Raw genomic sequence first — 23,592 nt, forward strand, 5'->3', positions numbered from 1 at the left:
GCAGTCAGTTAGTAAATTGAAATTAAAACTATTTCCTTTGATTTGGAAAAGAGAAGAAGGCAGGAATCAGTTTGAAGAGGCATGAAAATGTATTTGTCACATTAGGGAATATCCAAACTTTCAACAGGGGCAACTTTATGCTAACATTTCTGTTACTTTTAAGTATTGACATTCTCATCCCATTTAGACTTAGAGGTGGTGATGAAATTGTGAAGTTTACATGTAAAGGAAATCATGATGGAATCACTTCCATTAGGGACAGTCACTAGAAACAAGCATGATCTCCTGCAAGGTGCAGTGGTATAGGACGAAGTAGTTTTTATTTCATGCTCTTGCCAGGTGCCCAAACTGCCAGGTGGTATTACCTGTCCTACTCACAGCAGCATGTTCTTTCCCATTCCTCTACTACCATCTCTTGTACTATTTCATCGCTTTTTTTTCAGGCTTTTAAGTTGCCACCAGCTAAAGGTACTAAAAAGGTGAGACTACAAAGATAACCACAGATAGATCTAGCTCCCAAAGATAAATAGAGCAGCAACGTGTTCATGTTTCCCTGTTTGGAGACAAAACCTATAGCCAGTACTGTCTCAATTATACATATTTGTCTCACAAATGGTAGTATCATCTGCTGACAGATGAGTAAATATAGCTGATCTGTCTCATTAAAATGAAGAAAATGATATCTCCGCTTTTCTTTTATACAGCAATTAAGTTAAGGTAATTGCTTACAAGTAAGGGACAATTTTTCACTACAGATGTATAAGCAGCCAGTATGTACTCTGCAATTGGCAATTTTACAAAAACTCTACTATATAAATACATATAGATGTATGTAAGTACAAAATATTTATTGTGAGATCATATAAAAACCCAGAGAATATATTTTAAAAGCCCTGTGTTCAAGCAGACAACCAAAAGTAATTAATAAATTTATGATTACAAACAAACAAACAAGCAAATTTAAAATCTAAACCTCAGTTAAGGATGCAAATGATTCTATGAAAATTCTATAATATGTTTAGTGATCTGTTTTAGCAAGATAAACGCCTCTGGAAGTTTCCAAACACCATTTTAGGGGAAGGTCATCAAGTTGAAGTACAGAATACATGACATAATCCAAACATACCTTTTGTGGCTACCCTGACGCAGTCGATTTTAGTTTCCTGTGTCAAACAAAGAGGAAAAAGGTCACACCTTGTGTTTCTAGACAGAGAAAGTCATCCATTATCCTATTCTTAATAGTACTGATAAAATTTCAGAGCAGAATGTGCCTCATTCCATGTTTAACTGCTTATTAGCTAACTCCAAAGTGCTTTCATAATATGGACAAGCACTGCTTGGGTATGGTATGTAAACATTTCACTTAAGATTCCTCTAAAAGTACAAAATGTGAAAGATATTTGCAGGAGCAACACAGGCAAGTGTTCAGCTTTTTAACTCTGGTAACGTAATGACCTTGGGAGATTTTTCTTTTTCTTACAGCAAGTATAGTTTGAGGCATCATGTTAGACAACTTTAGGAAGAAAAAATAATCAATGGTGTTTCACATTTGTGTGCTGTCGGTGCTCTGTGAATGAGGGTGCATTATGGTTTCTGGCAGAAAACATTTCCAGCCTGTCAGCACAGACAGCCAAAGCTTATCAAGAATTGAAGGGCTCTGTGTAGGTCTGTCCGGGAAATGAAAAACAATTCCAGGAAGAATTAGTCTGATGAAGCATGATCTGTGAGGATCTTTTTACTCACTTTCTATTTCAGTTCCATCTACTTCTTTTTCCTTTTACTTTGTTTGCAGAAAGGGACAAAAAAAAAAAAAGGGATTTCTAATTCAATCAGGACAACCAAATGAGAAAAAGGGAGATCAAGATGTTACAAACTAAGGTAACAGGACTGGACATGTCAAGACAGATGTGCTAAAACCCACAATCATGTTTGGCTTAAATGTAATGAAAGAAGTCACAACATTTTCTTGTTCAAAGCAAGAAAAAAAACAAAAAGGAAGAAAAAAATCCAGTCAAACACAGTCACTGGACAGCTTTTAGCTAATAAGACAGAATGGTAACATACTACTTAGCCTGCTCACTACTGACAAAACGTGTGGTTTTCCCCTCCTTTTTCCTGTAACCTTTAATCATTAAGCAATATTGTGTTAGGAAAACTGCTATTTTTTAAACTCAGTGTGTTAAATTTCACGGTTACTTCATTTTCTCATTAGCAACTAAATTGGGCATCCTGCTAGTTGATGCCAATCATTTATTTACACACAAACACTGCATAAAAACACGCCTGTTGCAAGACCTACCCCATTGGCTCTGCTAGCAGCTTGAAAATAGATGCTGTAGCTCTTATGAGGAAGAAGAGGAGTATTCCAGAAACCACTGTAGGTTTTGTTATCACCAATAGTAAAAGGCTGAGCAGCTAGTAAACCATTGGCTGGAATCTCTGCAGCAAAGTAGTACTGGGAATTCAAGAGTGAGGCATTCTGGAAATGAATGGGCACTGGGTAGCACTTCAGGATTTCAGTTGTCTTTTTGGTCCTCCGTGGGCGCTCTTCCTCAACAACGATTTGATAGACACTAAGAGTGCAGAAAGGAAAGAACAAGAGAAACAGTGGTTATTTTAAAACTTGGGCAGTCAAACCATCCTAAAACCATAACAGTGTACCAGTATTTACTGGAAAAAAACACAACTGTTAAAAGCAAAGAACACAGGAAAAAAATTGACATTTTAATATTGAGGTGTATAAATTTGTGGAATAGATTCATGCATTCAAATTCATTTTGTTCTGGAAAGATAAAACAGCCATACACACCACAGCTTTTCACACAAGTGAATGCACAGCACATTTTCCTGTTCATACTCTGGTACAGAAAAAGTATGTTCAATCAGTGCTAAAATGTGAAATTAAGTATTATTTTGTTCACCAGAGCAAGCATAAAGCTATAGAGTCCTTTCTCTAACCTGTTATCTTACCTAAATGAAATTAAATTAGTACTAAGATAAAAATGAAGACATAAATTGCAGCCAGATAGGGACCAGTATTTGTTTAACTGTTGACATTATAAGTATTTATAAAAGCACAAAGCAAAATTTCAGTGGCATATTGACTGTTGCTGAGCAAGCATAATACACTTTTTGATAACACTATTATCACTCAGCAAAACACTTTCACACATCTCATAGATAACCATATTTTTCAGTTTCTACATTCTGCAAAGCAAGTCAGTTTGCACTTGCAGTCTCTGCTGTACTGGGACCTACAGAGAACAGTCCATCCCTCTCCACTGTAAAGGTGCTATGGACATTCAAAGAGGAACAAAGAAATTGCAATTTCTGCTGTATATGCAAACAGTGTAATCATTATACCCTTGCAGTTGCTGTAAAAGACTGAGTCAGTGCTTTTAAATTTGTGATGTGGGAAGTCCATGTCTCTAAAGAGGACTGGCTTACACGTTTATTGCTTCACTGGGGACCAGTGATTCTTAATCAGTATTTGTCTCCTGGAATCTTGAATCCCAGTAAACAAGTCAGTCTAGATAATTGATGTCAAAGTGGCAATGTGTCCACATTTTTGCGTATCATCTACATCCAGTAACAATTTATGATCTTTCAAGCTGATAATGCATAAAAACCAGCTATCTCTGCATAGGAAGTTTCTTAAAGATGAAATATCCACAGAGTCTTCTGACACATTACTGTTCCATCATCTATAGGTAGAGAACTATTATGTTTACAGAAGATTCTGCCCAAAGTATAGGGACACATGGGCTGAGCCTTCTGCAGGACCTTCTCAGTCTGGACCCAACAGGGTTTATTGGCTTAGTCATATCCTGGCACAGCTGTGGCTACTTCCCTTCTAGAGGCAAATCTAGCTTAGAAAGAAAGGGATGAACTGTCCAATGACAGGAGGGATGGTGCTTTAAGCAACCTGGTCGAAGGGAAGGTGTCCCTTGACCAGATTAGGGGGTTAGACTAGATAATCTTTAAATGTCCCCTCCAAACCAAACCATTCCATGATTCTAGGACACCACCATTTAAGGTCTGCAGAGTCTTTATAGTCAAATATTGTCGGAACCCAGGACTCTCCTCTGGGTGCCCTGGATGGCCAGAGCTGCTGGCAGGGGGCTCTGAGACCCTGGCATGCAGCCAAAGACACACGTGGGGTTTTGATCTTAGCCCATGGAGCAAATTATTAACTCTGTATGAAGAATTACAAGCCACAAACACACAAGTTAGATAGCATAGTAGAAGTAGTCACGAAGTGAAAGGAAGGATTTTTGAGTGCTGTACAGGGGGGTTTTAAGCCTTGTACGCAGGGGTCCAAGTTTTGTACATGGGGGTCAGGGGATTCTAAGATGGAGGGATTTGGGTGTGCCCTGTCCTCTTTCTTTCTCCTTCCTAGCCTCCATGTCTTTGGTGATGTTGGCACTCACAGATTGGTTTAGAGTAGAAAGTCACCATTCAATATAGATAGTAGGCATTGGGGGAAAAGTATAAATATGTAGTACGTAATATATGATATAAAAGATGGCACCAGCCCCCTGGGAGGGCAGTGTGCCTTTGTCTGACCTGCTGAACGGGCCACAGCAGTTCAGGGAGAAGAATCTTTTAGATAACCAACAATAAACAACCTTGAGAACGGACAACAGAAGACTACTGAGTCTTTCTTTAAAGGCACGGGTTGGAGGAGGGACTTTTCCATCTTTTGGGGTCACCACAATCCGGGACGTGAAACCCCACATCTAGCGTCCCTGGGTGGGCAGGAAGACCCAAAATCTGGCGTCCCTGGGTGAGCAGGAGACCCCACAAAATATCACCAAGGAGCAGAAAATGCCAATTTTCTTGACCATCTTACTGGTTTTTTACCAGACTCACTGATCATGTGCCACAGACCTTGTTGACTGTATTTTCAAGATCTAGCATTTCCAGTAGGAGATGCTGGACTTCTGTGGTCATAAAAAATGCCCAGAAAGTTAACACTGAGAAGGCAATCCATACCTTTTCTTCTGCCTGATTTACACTTTCAATATAGTGGAGCTTTAGCAATGTTAACACACTTAAAACTATCTGCCTTCATGAAGATGTCTACACATCTACATTTCCAAGACAACTGAGCAGAAAGCAGGTGTCCACTTTTAGGTCAACCTAATTGCTTCTCAGACTCCATTGATTACAATAACTAAATACTCAGCTCACATACAGACATCTAAAAGTGGACACTCATATTTAAATGCTTTAATTTAATGCTGAACTTAATGCAGAAATCTAACCACGCATAAATTTAGTGTAGCCAGGGACACAGGAATGTCTTGAGGGGTCACCTGAAGGCCTCTGCCTGTACATTTGCAGCTCTGTGCAACAAGAGACATTCTGCTTCATATCAAGCAGAAACGTTTTCATTAGTTGATTAATTCCATGTTGAGTAGTAAATGAAGGTCAATCCACAGCAATGTTTCTTTGATCCTGTGGGAACTGATTTGTAAAAAAACTAGCCATGGAATATCTACATTGCGATCTTGTTTTTTTCTTACAAATCAATTTTTGACATGATTTTCACAATTAATTTTCTAGCACAAAAGAGAAGTGCTTAGAACTGAGACTCCAAGGTACTTTGAAGACAGCATGTTGCCTCCTCTAACTATTAATTTGCAGTGAATCTATAATAAATACCATTTGCAAACTTAAATGGAGTATCAGAAAAAAAATGCAGAAGGTGATGTAAACATTTATTCTTGCAAGATAGTGGAGCTGGATATGCTTGCCTAATACTGCAGCAAATGTAAGAATCCAGCAGTTTCACTAAAGCGTGGTGGATAGTAAACTAAGTCACTTCTTTCTTGCAGCAGGCCTAAATATAAGATGGACTTCAGACCAGATGAGATAGTATGACTTGTTTCAGTACTGGCTGAAATGAGGATTCTCTTAATTTTTCACTCAGTGATTAAAGACAGTAGACATTTTAGAAACAAATCTGTCATTAAAATGCTACTTTTCCTGTGGTAAATCCATATTTATTTATACTACATGCACTGCTCCTTGTATACCTTTTAGATTCCTGCCATCTATTCATTTTCAGCTACTTTAAAGAAAGAAGTAAGTTGACTGGAGCAATTTCAAACTCAAAATGTCTTTTAATCCTTACTCCACAAGACAAATTAGATTTGCAAGCATCTAGACCTCAAATCTATTTGCTCTTTAATAATTTAAGCACTGAAAGGTCAAACAACTCTTTTCTGTTCCCCTTCATCAAAGTCCAAGTGCTAATGAAAAATAACTAAATCCTATCTGCTGGCCAATTTCCACACACTGCTGTTTCTCTGATGTAAATTAACACATTATGAGCACCTCGGTCAATGGAAACCCGACAAAATTTTACCAGTGATACTTTTTACATTTGTACAAACGAGATCATCTTGCTAATGAATTTTACAAAATTACCCCAATTACAATTATAATCCAAAAGCTTTCTCTAGGTCTTACAATTAGTATTATTTTCTTTAATATGTAACAGCTGGACTGCCTACTCTGAAACAGGTTCAAGCTCAGTGAATTGAGCTAGTACCGTGCCACGACTCTACTATTCCTCTTATGTATTAGTCAGATTTCCAGCTTGTTTGAAGTTGAATTATTCCTTTTCTACACCTCTATATTTCAGAGAATAATGTCTTCTTACCTTTAATCCAAAAAACAAGTTCTACACTACAGTGAAATGTGCTAAAAGCGTATTGGTTATCGGCAGCATTTAGAGTGATTTTCCAGAAGCAAAGAAATGTAATTTAAATATAATTCATATTACATAGTTTTATCATAGAATTTCAATGCCTTGTAAATTAAATTCAAAATTTATTTTTATAAATAAATAGTTCGCTATTGCATTGAGAAGGGAACACATGGCAGTTATTTTTAAACTAGGATTCAAATGCTTCAAATTTGGAGATTAAACAGGTGTATGGGAAAAGAAAAAAGATTATATTATTTTTACACTGCTTTTTATTCTAACAGTTCCAAACCAGTTCCAAATTTAAATGATTATGCAGAGACACATATCTGAACACAGTACTTTAACTTTTGTTAGAAATTAAACATAGCAGGTCTCTCAAATATTTATTGAATTTGGATTGCTTAAATTGGAATGGTGTGTCAATGTCTGATAAATACACTAATTTTTTTTCAGAGCTGAAAAAGAGACATGAAAGCAGAAAGAAAACGTATTAGCACGGTAATAAAAGATGCTCAGAGTACTTACACAACTGACAATTTCAAAGAAGACTTAAGTATATATCTAGTCTGAACTACATGAAATTATGCATTTGGGTAATCTCCTGAATCGGGACATTACTCCACATCACTGGAATGCTGTAAATCAAATTTTAACTAATCAAAGTCTCATTCAAAGTTACAGAATAACTTTCCAAGAAGGATCTATTGGATGCAAATGTAGACTTCAGAAGTCTTCATACAGGAGTATGTAAATGTACATACTTAACACGTACAATCTAGGCATTTATTGAAACTTCTTAATCTATAATTACACCTAATTCCAAAGTAATTTCAAATTGCAAACAAAGGGAAAACAAGCTTGATTACTTCTTTATTGAACTGTCAGCTCTATTTTGTCTCTCTAAAACAGTCTTGATGCTTTATATAACTGAAGCATTAAAGAAATTTTTAGAATTAATTCTAAAGAAGAAGAGGTGGCCTAAGGAACTGAATATAGACAAAGACTATCTGATTTTATTTACTAATCTTAATAAAGCTGCTGTGTGTGATCCTAGGCAAGTCCATTAACTATTATGGGCCTAGAAATCCAGTTGTAAAATAAGAATAAGAAACTTTCTTATTCCTGCTTCAAGTGTTTAAAATCTCTTTGAATTCTTATTATCCTTGAATTTTTTTTCCCCTAAGAAATATACAAAGCCTGAGAAGCTCTTAAGGTCCACTAGGAGTGCCCTAATAAACTGTGTAAACTGTTGGGCTACCTTTGCAGACTGTCATGGTAACACTCTTGAGCTTAATTTGAAGTTTTCTCTGTTATAGTTGTTCACTGTTATAAGTTCATGCTTTATTAGAAATATAGAAACCCAGTACTTTTTATAGATCTATTTCTGTATTTTGACTGGCATGCTTACTTTGTTTTAACACTTACAGAGTCAAACAACAGAATAACCCTTAATCTACATATTGACCATTATTTCAGTTAGTCATTCCCACAGCCCTATTAATCTGCATGCTAGAATCACTTTACTGCATTTTTCTACTAAAATACCAGTTCCAGTAGAGAGCAAAATCACAAAACCCAAACCCCACCCCATTATCACAGCTCTAAGTCCATGAAGAACCTGATTGCTCAAACCATTAGAGTCCCCACAGTTTGTAGGGTGCCCACAGTTTCAGCAAATCTTCTGTAGACCCTGAAAATTCTTCAGTTGTACTGCCATTAAGCCTTTTAAAATGTATCTGTTGTTTTGTTCATGTTTTGTATCTAAAACTTCATATGTCTTTGCTCGTCATGCTTTATGCAAGTTTATGGCCTAATATTGCTTCTTGAAAAGAATGCAGCCTTTGGACAGTTGTTTCTATAAAATATGCAATATAACTTCATCTCTGCCATCAGCTGTCTCTGGTCATATCATATTTATATGGATTAACACTGGAGATATATATCTATTTCTTCATGCCCTTATACTGCACTATATTCTTGTAATTCATCCTGTAACTTCAAATTTTACAGTTCTAGAAATTATATGTAATTATACAAATGTAATGCACCTTGAAATGGAAGAGGGAAATTACTCTTTAAAGGACAGAAATTAATAATTTATGGTTAGCAGGCAAATAGAAAAAGGCTACGAGAAATTGCCACTAACTCCCCTCCTACTGTGCAAGAGCCTGTATATTTATTATGGGTGGATTAAAACAAAGGTGATGAACAACCCCTGATTTATCAGGTGTCTCACCATCACAGCTGCGCAGGCTTTGCCAGTGGGTGAGGAGTTCTAGCAACACCTAATACACAGTGAATAAAATATACTCTGTGTGCAGTCATTTCCAGAACAGATCCAATGCCAGAGAACCAGCTGAATAGCAGTCCTGTCCTGCTGACCACTGTCCCTGTGACCACTTTGCATATTTTATCAAAGGGGAAGCACACATGGTTCAACTATGGACTAGAGGTAAGACCAGGGATTTTTTGATTAGCAGCAGGACAAATGAGTATACCTACTAATGAGAAAACTGTTTAAGTTAGATGTCTCTATTTCAGGGACGTTTTATTTGGGGGATCAGAGATTTTCTGGGCTTTATGCAAAATACAGCATCACTCACTACAGCTTCTAAAAAAAGGTGAAGAAGCTTAAAAAAAATCCCTTGTAGGAACATAATGTTCAGACATGAAAATACAGAACTTAGAGTGAAGAAAAACAAGCAGACTAAGCAAAACCTCCAAATTGATGTTGCTGTACTAATAACAATGTCAACAAGTATTTTTAAAGTCATACATTAATATGTAATTTATATAGGGGGAAAAAAGTGATTTAGGCAATGCTGCAAATAATACTCACACAACACATAATCATCAAAATTCTTGCAATGGCTCCCATTTAAGCACTTGACGTACCAGTGTTAGAGGTGTATTGCCTGTTTCTTTGGGCGAGCAAAGGGAATCTTAGATCCTTAGAGCTTTTTGGAGTGAAGGGAGTCTTAAACCCTTCTGACTTTTTGTTTGCATCTTTACTTGAAGCTAGGAGGTTCCATGTAAACAAAAGCTTCACAATTCTTTGGCAGGTTTCTAACTCTGAGGAACAGTTGTTGCCTCACAAATGTAGAAAAGGTGCTAAGTAAATAAAATACTTTGTGCTACCAGCTTGTTCAAACTTAAATGGAATGATTCTACTTTCACACCTGCCTTTGTTTACTAGCTTTGCAGGTCAAGAGATAAGTCTGGTTAGATTCTCCAAGGCAGGGCCTGTTTTCATTCTCAGGAAATACTATTACTGCACCTGAAATTTCCAGCCCATGGGGAAAAAATAAAATTCAAGGAATCTTTTGGAATCAGACCTGGCATGAACACAAGAGAGACTAATACTATACAACACCTCCATTGTCATGCAAGGAGCCCTATTTCTCAGATCAATCACAGCAGAAATACCTATACGGCTGTAAAGGAGGAGATAAGACAGCTTAGGTTCAGTCCCTAGAGACAGTGCCAAATGTAAACTCTCAGGTGTCATAATAAGCTTTATCTTCACAGACCCAAGTCCACTGGGGAGCAGTATCCGGTTTTTAATGTAAAACTCCTAAGCTGCTTTGTGACTGCCCAACTCTTTTGTATGGATGGTCTCAAAGACTTAAAAGTCAGCATTTACAAAGGAGATTTTCTGGGGAAAATACATCCAAGCAAACCTCTCCTTAGCATTCCTGTGGTTTTATACAGGAAATCTTGACAATTTTTCAAATGGAAAGCATTATGTCCCTGGAAGTTAAAGATATTTTGCTTGTTCTTTTCTCTAAGGACAGTCACTCGGGAAGGATATGACAACAGGTTCAATTCCCTTGAGAAGGAAAACATTTGCTACATAGTATCTCAATTGCAGAAGAGACAGATAGGCTCTGAAAATGGTAATTTAATGGCCACCATAAGTGGCCACCACACATTCAAATTCTTTTTTCCAGATGCAGAAGAAAGAATACATTTCTCTTTTGCAAATCTGGACTGCCTAGAATTTAAGGGACACATCAGAGCTTTGGCTCAGAAAACTGCACGAAGAAAATCCGAAAGGAAAAGGAGACAGTGATGCAGGCTCCTTCTCCTTTCCAGGGGCCAGATGAGTGCCATCTTCTCCTGATGACACTGGGTGTTTAACTTTTTGCCTATTTCCTAGAACAGAGATGCATTGTTTTAGAGAATCTAAGCACACTTGTAAGGGGCAGAGAGTGTCCAGCAAAGAGTGTCCATCTTCAGCCTTGTAATTGCAGGGAACCATAACACCATTCATGAAACCTTTCTGAAATGTTTCTGCCTTTAGATTCAGTCATCACAAATGACAATCCAAAATGCAGTTTTGTTTTGTTAGTAGAGAAGGGGAGAGAGAGAGTGAAAAATCTTGCAAGAAATTCAGTTTGTAATACTTTGTTACTTAGCAGGACAATAAAGATTGCGGCAGTACATCATCTGTACTTGGTTTTACAACACATAGCCTGCTGATGGACTGCAATTTTAACTTTGTCCCATCCATCCTTTGCAAAAAATCAATAAATTCAATACATATGCTAACCTACACTTGTTCAAAAGAAGTATTAGTTTACTATTGAAACAGCATATTAAAATTTATAAGACCCATTTGCCCAACAAGTATATAAGTGGTGGTTAGACATAACGCCAACAATAATTGTGGCACAAGAGACTGCTCTGCTGTTATTGTGAACTGGCAAGGGAATCAAAACTGCTCTCTCAACCCTCCCAACCCCCCTAATCCTTGATAAATATTGATGAAACGGTATTTTTTTCTCCCTGGTTATACCACTGCATGGTTAATTATTTGTAATTATTTAAATACTGGTGCCCAACTAGGACTTGGCAGTGTTATTACTGCACTGGCCTACGAGAGTGACTGTCATAATTACCACAGACAGGATGACAAAAATGACAGGATGCAACTATGTTTTCTCAACTGCTATGTACATTGCTACACCTGAAATTCCTTAATCATCAGTTTTCCCCACCCCTACTCTCCCAGGGGCTGGATACTGCCCTATACTGATATGATCCATCTGATGAGACACAATGTCTTAGCAATTCTGCATACTTAGAAATAACCATGTAATTCCACCTTTCTTTTTCTTCTACAAGGTAATATTTTGCATATTTTTGTTATTTTGTAGAAGAAGTTTTTAATTATTGTTTCTTCTGCTGAAAAAATTAAATGTTCTAAAATATTGCAGGTCACAACCCCCCACTATGATCAGAAACATACTTTTTCTGAAACACTTAAAACTTCCCTGTGTCTTGTACTCTCCATACTTAATATAGATTTATGTATTTGGCTGCTTTTTCTTCAAACTCAAAAATGTCAAGAAAATATATAAAGTTTGTACATAGTCCGTAGACCTACACCACACAAAGTGAGTACAAAATGTAAATATAATTAAGCCTCAAAAGGAGTTCAAAGTAGTGTTCTACAGGTGTAAGTAACATGACACAAGAGAGAATCTGGCTCTATATTCTTAATTTATTTCAGCTATTAAGTGCTGGACAAGAAAAGGACATCTTTGACTACAGAGATCCCCTAATGTGCCCCATACAGTATCGATGAGATCAATCTGCTAAAAACAGTTTGCAAGTGACAAACTAAGAGGGGAACCAGAGTCCTGGCAATGTATTTTGGTGGTGGTGGTTTTTTCCCCCTTGGGTGTTGTTGGGTTTTTTTTTTTTTGTTTGTTTGGCTGGGGGTTGTTTGGTTTTTTGTTTGTGGCTTTTTTGTTTGGTTTAATTTGGTTTTTTTCACAAAAAAAAAGAAATATTGGAGACAAGTAATTGTGCATATGAAAAGAGAAAGAAAGAGACAAAACAAAACTAGGAAAAGATTGAAATACTCAAGAATACAAAAGCTTACACATGGCAGGAATGTAGAGAAGAAGAAAATAACAGATAATGTACTGAAAACAGCTTGACATGTATCATCCTGTTTGGTAAATAAGAAGTGAAAATAAAAAGTAGTGGTAGGAAGGATAAAATAAAAATGAAGTCTATCTAATATAGATACACTTTAAACAAAGCATTTTTAACAACTTTCACCCAGCTACTTTTTGTAAATGACACACAGTGTTTGTAAAAGATATTTGATTTCATAGCTATATTATAAAATCAAATACCTTTTACAAACAAATTGTGCATAATTTATAAAATTAATATATTTCATAATAGAGCTGAAAACAATCTTATTATGTACTTTCTTAAGATTGGGGGGGTGGTTGTTATCCAAGAATGACTGCCTACAAGATCTCTTTACACTCACTGTGATCTACTGAGCATTTTTTTAATTGCTGTACCAACTGACACTTGGCTTCTTCCATAAATAACTCTGGTAAATGTAACCTTATAATCTTTCTGGTAGGTATGTCACCATTAACTTTCTGGCAACAATAGAACATCTCTGCTGACAGCTCTTTCATGTTTAAGGGACAAAAATATCCCATTTATATTGACCAGGTACTTGGTTTTTTAAAGACCATTTGAAACAGACGATGCATCAAAGCCTCATAAATAGACTAAGACACTACAAGTTTTACTGCAAGAAATCTGGAAGGCTGTAATCCCATTTCTATTCCTCATGTCATCTGTGATACCCAGCTCCCACCTTCAATATGCTCAGCTCCTTTTAGTATCTCCCAAACACTGGCTGGAAAAGAGGAGACACATGCTGTGGCTGCTTCTGAGCTCCATCCTGGCTCGCTGGTATGAGAATTGTAGCTCTCTGCTGATGGCCCACAAGAAATGAACTAACTCATACTCTAACATAGCCTAACCCTTCAGATGCCAATCTGGGTCTTTCACAGAGATGCCAAAGTATGTGAGAAATTCACTATTTATGCAACATTCAAACTATTGCTTGAAAATTTCCAAGAGGTCCTCTATTAATGAGGGAAGGAAGGAACACACAGGCAGATGAATGGGATGATACTTAAGACTTGTTTTCTTAGGAAACCAGGAAAAAAGTCAGGTGTAAACTTTTAACTTATTTATGAGTCAGAAAGTTTAATTCTAATTTTGGACATGTAATATAGCACACAGAATACAAGGAGTACTCCCTTTCTTCATTTTACCAGTGAAAAGTTTTATTCCTATTGAGTAATGACTCAGTCCCTCTAGGAACCAGATACTATTGATCTCACTCCACATGGCTTTACGCTCTTAATTTAAACCCAAGCAGCAATATCACTAACTTCAATGATGCTAGTCTAAACTGAACTAACCTAAAGCTTTAGATCCTCCAGGGCTTTGAGACCGACTTCATTACCAAGCAGTACAAAACAGGGATGCCTCCTACTTTCTTTATGCTCTTCTCACAACTTGCCTTTAAAATGAATGCAAACCACAGAGAGATTGTGAAATTATTAATTCCACAAAACAGTCCACAAAGCCTCGGAGACTATTCTGAGATATTCTGAATTTAAAAAAAAAATTCTGAATAAAAAAAATAAATTCAGAGAGTGAGTTATACATTCAGCAGCTTATTACACCACTCCCCACCATTGCCAAGTTGTTAAAAATCATATATAGGTATCTTTTCCTCTTTTTCTTTGGAGTATTTCCATTTATTTTAACTTTAGATACAGGAATGTAGAAAGCATGCTATATTGACTTGCAGAAAGCTAAACAGATGTCCCTACCCTCACCAGAAATAAAACTGTGCTCTCATCTGCATCGATCCCCAGGGCTTGATTTCCTAGGCCATCCTTCCCACCACAGCAAGGCTACGCTTTCCTGTAGCCAGAAACACACTGCAGTTCCTCTCCTGACCATGTGAGGAGGCTTAGCTCTTCTTCATCATTGCAACAGAGCTCTCCCTTGGGGAAGAAGGGCCTACTCATTCTCTAAGCGACTTTGTTGTGTCCAAACAACTAAAAATAATTTTAAAAGAAAGTTGCAGGTATAGATTTCAAGAGGTTATTTCTGCTGTTAACAAACCACGAACAAACCGTTTCAAGTGCAGAGCTTGTTCTGTACTATCCTGCTACTGATCTGCTCTTAATTTGAGTACTTTCTTCCAGTAATCACCTACCCAAAGCAGTGAGGGAAGAAGGAAGAGTGTGAGAAAGAGATGGGGAGAAAGAGGGATGCAGAGGAAAAAAGGGAGAGACAGAGAGGGAGAGGCAGAGGGGGTGGGAGACTTCTGTGTAGAATCCTGCCAAGAAGAGGAATGCCAGTTAGTCACAAGTTATGTGGGAAGTTTTTATAATGAAAACAACCCATCATCAAAGTTACCTAGGTTTATGAAATATTTCTCTCCAATCTTGTTTACAGATATTTATATGATAAGACTTTATCCATCTTTCAAAATTTGTATTAAAAAAACCTTATTTCCATCAGAATAGCTTAGAGGAACACCCACAATCCCCTCGGTATGCAGTGTAGCACAAAGAAATCATTTTGGTTTATTCCAGTTTAAAGGACAAATAGCAAATCAACTTAGATGTTCATATTTTTACATTTGTCATGCTGTGGAGGTGTTTGTGCTTAGCAGAGCTCAGAGGACAGTGTGTAACTCCTAGCACAAAGAGCGTATGACCTAAACTGGTCTTGCTCATAAAATATAATAATGAAAACAGTTAATAGCTGGTCTTGCAAAGACCATTTTTGTAGACGCCACACATTTGATATAACAACACAACACTGAATATTTCAGTCTTGTAACTTTAATTTCTCTTTGTCCTGGCTTGATCAAGATAAGATCAGTTCTAAATTGCTTTGGAATATTAGCTGGGTACCACAAATTTATTTTGTATTCTCTCAACCATAACTCATTACACGGAACTTGCTTGGCATCAATAAGTCACTATGGCTTTTGTGTGCCTATGCGTGTGTGGGAGCGTGCGTGTGGCTCAGTACCCTGCTGCTAGGCTATTTAGTGATAAAATCTGATATAATAAAATATTAATTACAGCTGAAAGGTTGGGTGAGAAATATGAACTCAATTACAGTCCCACATTGTGAACAAAGGGCACGGTGAAAAAATCCTTTAGTTATAGATGTTTGGGATAATAAAAGAACAACTAGAACATTAGACTCAAACTGAGAGCTCCCTAAAAGGCCACCTGTTATTAATCTTCTCATCAGGCATAGAATTTCAAGTAAATTAGGTCAAGATAAAAGCCGTTTGCTGCTGATTTTTTTACTTAACTAATTTAAAGCTTTATCTGAGTATTTTTTCTTTGATGTCACTGCAATTTAGTAATTAGAAATTTGTAACAAGCACAAGGACACAGCAATTGTAATGAAACCTTAGATATCCTATATAGGATGCAAAATGATCACCTTATATTGTGGCAAAAATTAGCAGTTTATTCTAGAAGTCTTCATTTCAGTCAGATTGCCAGTTTCTTAGAACTGTAAGCAGATGTGGTTATACAATCTTAGAAAGCCTCTTTTTTGGTTTTTTTGCTTAAAAAAAAAACAAACCAGCAGGGAATATAAGTCATTCTAAAACTTCTTAATACATACATTTCTGTTCATCTCTTTGATTTACCCGAGTATGAAGTCATACGCATTACCAAAGACTTGACAGAATGTGACCAGATTGCAAACAAGCACAACTGTGATCCAAAGTTAGTCTAAATAAAATAATATAACCTTGAAATCCAATGCTTAGTTGTGAATCATAAGAACTAAGAAATCTTATCTATTACTGCAGGCTAAAATGTGCCATTAGATCATAAAATAAGATTCTCATTGTCTGATGAACTGTGTTCTCTATAAACGTTTTCTATTTCAAGAAATTTTGCTGAAACTATGGCAATATATTTTGGTACCAAGCCAGAAAACAGACTTCCAATGAATTTACATTTATGATACTTGGAACAATCCTAAGACCATTTCAAAGCTTCTTAATCAGCTTTATGTTCTTTGCCTAATTTCTTTTTAAAAAGAAGACAGAAAAACGATAACTTCATAAGTATAAGATAAAAGTATCTTGGTGCAGCAAGCAAAGTGCTTTTATAAGCCAATATTACACCATTTAACTCACCAGTTTTCAGGTTGCCAAAGGCAATTTACAGAACAACAGGAAAGCATGGGAAAAGGAGTCACAGTTTAAAATAGATTAAAGAAAGCAAAACTGTCTGAAATAATTTAGTCTAAAAAAGAACGAAGTTAGAGGGGATCTGAAGGAAATATTCAAAATGGAAAGCCATGTCAGGACTGACTGTTCCTTTCTTTTTAATCTGTCACAGAGGAAGAAAATGCTGATGCACAATGGTACTGCAGTACAGATCAATGAGGAAATACAAAAGAAAATTCCAGGAGTCTGAACACATGCAAACCAATATGCAACAATCTGCAAGATCACACAGCCCATCTTATCAGAATCAGGAGTATCACTTCTGCAAGTGTATGCCTAACTTTCTGATACTCAAAGACAGCTGAATGCTGCTTGAAAATTGCTTATGACTGGAATGCAAAGATTCATTAGAACACACCTTCAGCACTGGCAAAGTTGTTGATGGCACCCAAACCATCACATCACACCTGGTTCCATCTTGGTATGTGGGGCAGGGAGCAAAGGAGAAACAGACTAGGTATTTTTCTTATTACAAGATATGACAGAATGCTGTTACCTTTTCTTCACAACTTAAGTAGAAAATAGATGTAGCAAGGTCTGAATGACCAGTTTACTTGGATTCTCAAGAAAAGAGGAAGGCCAATTCTCACCTAATAGAAGCAATTATACTTCTTCTAAGTCTAAATGGGATGAATATGTTATGCCATCTCCACTAAATAGTTCTGAGATTCAAGCATCTTTTTTTTAATAAATACTATAATATATTGTTTTCATTCTATAGTCTTCAGGGTACCGGATATGATACAATAAAATACTCTACTGGAGTTAAAAGACATGGAGTAACACAAAAAAGCAGCAGTCTCCATGCAAGATTCTGCTCGAGTAATCTCTACTTTCAAAGAAATCCAGGGCCTCCTTCAAACAAGATTTCTTCCTCAATAGCCATGAAGAAGATCAATAGCTACACAAAGTTAAATTAGAAGAGCAATGAAAAAAATACCTTGAGAAATGATGTGATGTCCTTAAGGAATGGGAACATGCCCTCAGATCTAAGTCCATGCATAAATGATAATGCTACACTATTGCTCAGCCTCTCGTATTCAACACTCAATTTATGCATATGTGCTTGTTATATGTGATGCTGCCTCCTAGAGCAGTGGTTTTCATTCTGTTCTCCACAAACTTGTAAAAAATGCAGTTTGCAGAAGGTAAAAAAAGCCATACAGCTTAGGGATCTCAAATCACAATACTTAGATCTGCATGTACGCTGAAAGATCGTCAGGGGTTTATAAATTTAAAAAGTAATTTTATTAAGAGAAACTGATTATAACGATTACAAGTAAGTGATATTCTACTTCAATGCTTTCTAGTAAACAACAGACTACTGCAATGCTGTAACTATGCCCTGGAGACTGTCCATGAGGTGTGGACAGTCTGCAAATGCACCAATGCTCATGGGCATGACTATGGCCAGTTGCACAGCTTTTATTTATAAATGTGAATTAACATGCACATGCAAATTGATCATATTACACAGAAATTAAGAAGTAGAATTTAGAGCAGGAGATCTGCTAATGGATTAATAACACTGTTAACACTAAATATATCCTACATCTTCTACAAAGCTGTGCACTGGAAATTCACAACTGAATTGAGCTGGGGAATTAAGAAAGTAGATACACTAAAATAAGCAGTTTATAAGTAGAGGGAGAATGCTTATTTTCTCCCTTTATTCAAGGATGCTTTGAAATCTGCTGGTTTGTGTACAGCATAAGAAGAAAAATATTTGCTGAGGCAGCTGACTGAATACACAAGCCAATTTCAACATTTTTTTTTTGATTCAAAGCTTGAAAACTGTTTACTGCTCATTAAAGCACTCACAGAGGATATGAAGTTTTTCATCTATTCAGTGAGAGGATTCAAAGTAGAGCATGGAGAAACCAGCTCAAACAGATCCACTACAGTAATTTAAGATGCTGTCTCATTTGTCCATTTTCTCCTGGCCAGATGCTTTGTTTTCACGGGAAAATTGGTGGGAAGCAGCACATGCCTATGCTTCAGTTGCAACTGCAGACCACAGTGTTATCACTTAAGCACCCAAGGCACAGGCACATTTTCTCCTGCCGGCTCTGCTGTAGGAGAGCAAGACCACAGCAAAAATAACCACAACAGAATTCTCGCCTCTCAATGCTATCATCTCTTTCCACAACTTAAATGCAGTGGGTTCCGGTCCAGCAATTAGGAAATGGAGATTGCTGTGTTCATTTTCATCCTTTCTTTCCTACAAAAAAGCTCTGCAGGGCACTTTAATCAGCAGTGCAAAACGATGCAGGCAGACACAGAACACAAGTCAGTTTTTGTGGCATCGTCCCCAGTTTTCAGGACTTCTGTGGATAAATACAAGGCTGACCTTCTATTCTGTCAGTGAAGGTATAACTCTTCCTCCTCCCTGCACTGGGAATGACTCTGGTAGGATTAGGTGGCACAGAAACCTTGGCAGCATGACATTGTACAGCTCTTCCCACAGGAAATCTGGCTGTAGATAAAAGATTCTGCACAGTTCAGGATTAGCACAACTGTTAAATACAGATGAGATTTTGGCCTTGTGCTTCTACTTCCCTACGAGGTTAATCTTGAAAACAGCTTCAACTCCAGATGGGAGAATGCAGTGAATTCATCTGTCCTCATCTGATTTCCCCATGGAACTTTCTCCCTAAATTCAACATTTTTATAATGCCTTACACATCTATCCTACCACTCTCTGATGCTGTTTTAGGCTGAGGCTTTTACACTTCTCCCGACTAAAGAGCTGCTGCTCTCAGTTGTAGGGCTCAGTAAGTGACTCTAATGTTTCTTTGTGTCATTTAATGTAATCCAGTTGAGCAGATTAGCTTTTACTTAGCAATGCTTTAGAGTCATGATGCTTGTTGCAAATGCCAGTGATTTCCTTTCCTACTTAAATGAACAGTGTAACAGAAAGTTTACATGTTAATATTCAGCAAAATGAATACTCCTTCAGCATCAAGTGTGGGGAATGACAGTGTTTCACCTGGAGTGCATCTATAGCTTTTCTTCCTCTTTCCAGGCAGCACTTCTCTTTATCCTTTTGTTTCCTTTAACATTACTTAGTATAAAATAAAAGCATTTATTTGATTGCTTGCAATGCATGATCAAAACACTTTAGTACAAATGGTTCAATGGTTTAGAATTGTTCAATCAAAAATTTATACTGAGAGCTAGGAATTGCCCCAAATTACTTTGTTCTGGAAACAAGAGTCCTCCTACTGTACATTTAAGTATTAGCAACTGAATTCTTTTTAATGCAGCCATTTAATGTTTGCTAGTGAATAAAGGGCTCATACAAACTTGCTCAAAATGCAAAATACTGAAGAAAAATTTCTAAGGTCAACAGCAGTATAGAAATGCACCATTGTCCAAGAATCTGTAGAAAAGCCAATTAAAGTGGTACTGATTACTACCGTGTTGCAACCTAAATTATTAGAAAAATCCCATTGACTTTTTGCTCCTTGTCACTCAGACACCTTGACAAAAATTTGTGCTCTTTTGGGGGGTTGTAAAGTTTGTGCTCTTTTGGGGGTTGTCACATACAGAACACTGAAAAACATACTTTTGGCGCCATAGAGCTGAGTGAGTTTAACTAGCACCAGCTCCCTGACAGGTACATATACCTCTTTAAATTCACCACTGCCTAGAGTTATATATATGGTCTCTAAACTAAAATTGCTCTCCTTCCCCTCTGAAGTTAATTCTTCTGATGCATTTTTAGAAAATAACCACTTCTTCTCTTGGCCTTAACTGGCTAGTTAGAAAACAAGTGGAGCTCTCTTGGTTCCTCCATATATAACACAGGTTTTCCATGATCATTTATGCCAAAACACTCCACTGTCGTAGTGCCAGTACATTGGTATTCCTTGGTAGATCAGAACAAGGCATAGGAGCTCACACGAGGTCCTGCCAGTGTCTTGTACAATGATGCAGATAGCTTGTCACCTTTGCTGGAAATCCCACCTGCTGAGTACAGTCTATTCCCCTATTTCACACCCATGCTGTGTTCTGATGATTCACAGTCATGCTGTGAGCCATCCACACACACTTTCTTCTCCTCCATTATTTCCAAAAGAGAGCCTCTATCTTACAACCTGAATCCTTCTTATTAGCTCATAAAAGGCAAACTTTGCATCTCATCCTGAAGATTATTCAGTATTTTCTGTGCAACATTCCAATCCAGTGCTGCAAGAAGGATTACTGTCAAATGGATCAAAATGTGTTATATTTTAGATCTATAAACAAAACAGGCACTGGGTCACTTCTCAGCTGATAATTCAGTATGTCACTATACAGCACAGTGATCATGCACATGTATCACAGTCTCTGCTTCAGAGCTCTTATGAACCACTTCAAAATACATATTTAATTCAAATACTTATGAAAGAAATGGAACTGAATCTTGAGAATCACAAAAAATAGGAAGTACATGGCATAGCTAGAGAACAGAAATATTGATGTTCAACACTTCCAAGGCTTCAGCACTAGCAGGGGCCAAGCAGCCAAGGCTTCCAGTACAACCTGCAAGCCTGACCTGAGCCCTCACTGAGTCTAACGGGTGAACGAAGACCAAAGGTGACACCATACTTTTCACTTGGGACATCTCCCTTTGGCATCTAGAATTCAAGAGGAAAAATACTGATGGGATTCAAACCTTTGCAAAAACAAAGAATTGAGGTAAGATGAAAAGCTACTGTAATTTCACATGGACAAGGAAATGGGAAGTGCACATACATAATACACATTAAGGTCAACAGAGAAGGCTCCCAGAGAGAACAATGGGTTATACATGCCTGACAATGCCTAACCACAGTTTTACAGGAATTTAGAATGGGACACTCAGCACTGTGGCTACAACTAACATACATGTGATGCTGTCAGAAAATTACTTTGAAATGTCTCCACAAAGTACATCATCCCCACATAACCCTGTTTCACAACCACCAGGGGAAACCTAACTGGCCCACATACTACGCCTTCAATCCTTCCACAGCACACAGCAAAATGAAAACAAATCCCTAGCACACTTCAGTAAGTACAGAGCAACAGCACTTCTTTCTTACATTTTCTTCTTTCATTCTGTTACAAGGAACACTCTGGTTGTTCTGCATTTGAACTTGGGTACGTTTAAACTGAGTACTCCTTTAAAAATCATGCAATGCAGTAATTTCCACTGACATTCATAATGCCTTCACTGTGGTCCCCACATTAAACACCTCCTTCTCTCAAGGCAAGCACCCAGAAGGACATCTGACCCACCTACACACTCAGTGGGAGAAACATTTCTCTATGTCCAGAGGGCTACTCTGACATGAAGGTAGGATTGTACCTCTCACACTGTCTCTACGAGATGATCAATGCTCCTAATTGAGCAACTTCCTAAACTCAGACAGAAGTAGATGCTTACATTTAAAGACCTAAAATACACTTTATTTGGGATTTTTTACTGTACAGGTCTACATCTGCTTAAGACAGAAGTGTCTGATCTCTCTCAGGAGAGATGTGACATTCATACCAGCTTTTTCCACAATAACCTAACAACTCCAGCAGGTCTGCAGAAATCAGAGGCTGGGGTTAAATACTGTTTTCAAACTGAGAGGCTTTCACCACACTGCTCCCACACCCCAACCATCTGTACACCATTACTGTGGTATCCTGCTGAGGCTGGCCTAGCACGAAAACACAAATACAAGAAAAATCAGAGAGCTAGGAGAGTGTACATGATGAAACCTGTCTAATCAAAGGGAGACTCTTTTTCTTCTGTCCATTATTTTTGTTTTTATTCAAATACCATCTAAATTGTAACACACCAAAAGTTCCATGAGAAAAGAACATGAACTTCAGTTCTCTTGTTTGCCTGAGAGGAGCTTCAGGAACTTTGTACTTCTACTCAGAGGTTTTTGCTGCTTTATTGGAAATATATAATACTTGAAAACAGGTTGGTGGCTCAGACTTGTTAACACCAAGCTGCTTAAAATCCATCTAAGCTATTTATGCAACAATGTCCTCCCTGTTAAATTGGTGGAAAGGTCCACAGCAGGGCTGTAGCACCAGCCAACTACCACTCTCCCCAAAATTCTCAGACATGAATCAGGGCCCATTCCCAAACAGCAATCTGTTAAGGGATGCTGGTGCTTGGGAGCTCTGCAGTATGAATATGGACTGGTTTTAACAAGTTGGACTCAGCACAAGAGAATGTACTGGACATACAAATTTCACTGGTAAATATGTACACCTCAAGTCTGAGCTCAAGTACATTCATCTGAGCACTGAGTAGCCATCCCTCTCAAAGGGATCATGCAAAAATGACCCTGTTCTGTTCCTTGAATACTCAGAGTTTGATCTGTTCATTTTAGTAAGTAGATTTAAGAAAAACATGCTTTATCAATTCTGACTTCAGTTGGCAATTCAGAGCCAGCAAAACAGGTGTGAGTTCCACGAGTTAATGATTCACTGGTTGAATTGTTGATGGACTTCAGCCTTCATGAGGGAGATTGGAAAAACCCAGTGCTTCAAAGGATCTTAACAAAGAACTGGTAGAGATGAACTGGACTATCACACTGTCAGAATGAGAGGTAAGCAATATAGAGAAGACTATCATAAGGGATTTTGCAAAGATATGGTCCCCACTGCAAACTACTTAAGGACAGCATGTAGAAGGAACGTGAAAAAAAAAAGAGCAGAGCCTCCTAACAGTGCAGCAATTTTTTAAGTTCTTAATTATGACCAAAATCCATGAGAAAGTATTAGTGAG

General features: G+C 37.5%; 1 protein-coding gene and 1 long non-coding RNA gene across 12 annotated transcripts in view; one reads left to right on the forward strand and one right to left on the reverse strand.

The window, feature by feature from the left end:
- Nucleotides 1-23,592, reverse strand: part of PTPRM (protein tyrosine phosphatase receptor type M) — a 442,907-nt gene that overhangs the window by 173,034 nt on the left and 246,281 nt on the right. For all 11 annotated transcript variants that reach the window (XM_038129430.1, XM_038129425.1, XM_038129423.1 and 8 more), the window contains exons 12-13: nt 2,300-2,573; nt 1,127-1,163 (exon numbers count right to left, since the gene is read on the reverse strand). In XM_038129430.1, the coding sequence (XP_037985358.1) occupies nt 1,127-1,163; nt 2,300-2,573 (311 nt within the window). The remainder of the gene's footprint in view (nt 1-1,126; nt 1,164-2,299; nt 2,574-23,592) is intronic.
- LOC119697996 overlaps nt 4,686-23,592 on the forward strand; it is a 41,387-nt gene continuing 22,480 nt past the window's right edge. The window contains exon 1 of the long non-coding RNA XR_005256019.1: nt 4,686-23,413. This is a non-coding gene — a long non-coding RNA (uncharacterized LOC119697996). The remainder of the gene's footprint in view (nt 23,414-23,592) is intronic.

The sequence above is a fragment of the Motacilla alba genome, chromosome 2 (assembly GCF_015832195.1).
Source record: "Motacilla alba alba isolate MOTALB_02 chromosome 2, Motacilla_alba_V1.0_pri, whole genome shotgun sequence".
NCBI lineage: Eukaryota > Metazoa > Chordata > Aves > Passeriformes > Motacillidae > Motacilla > Motacilla alba.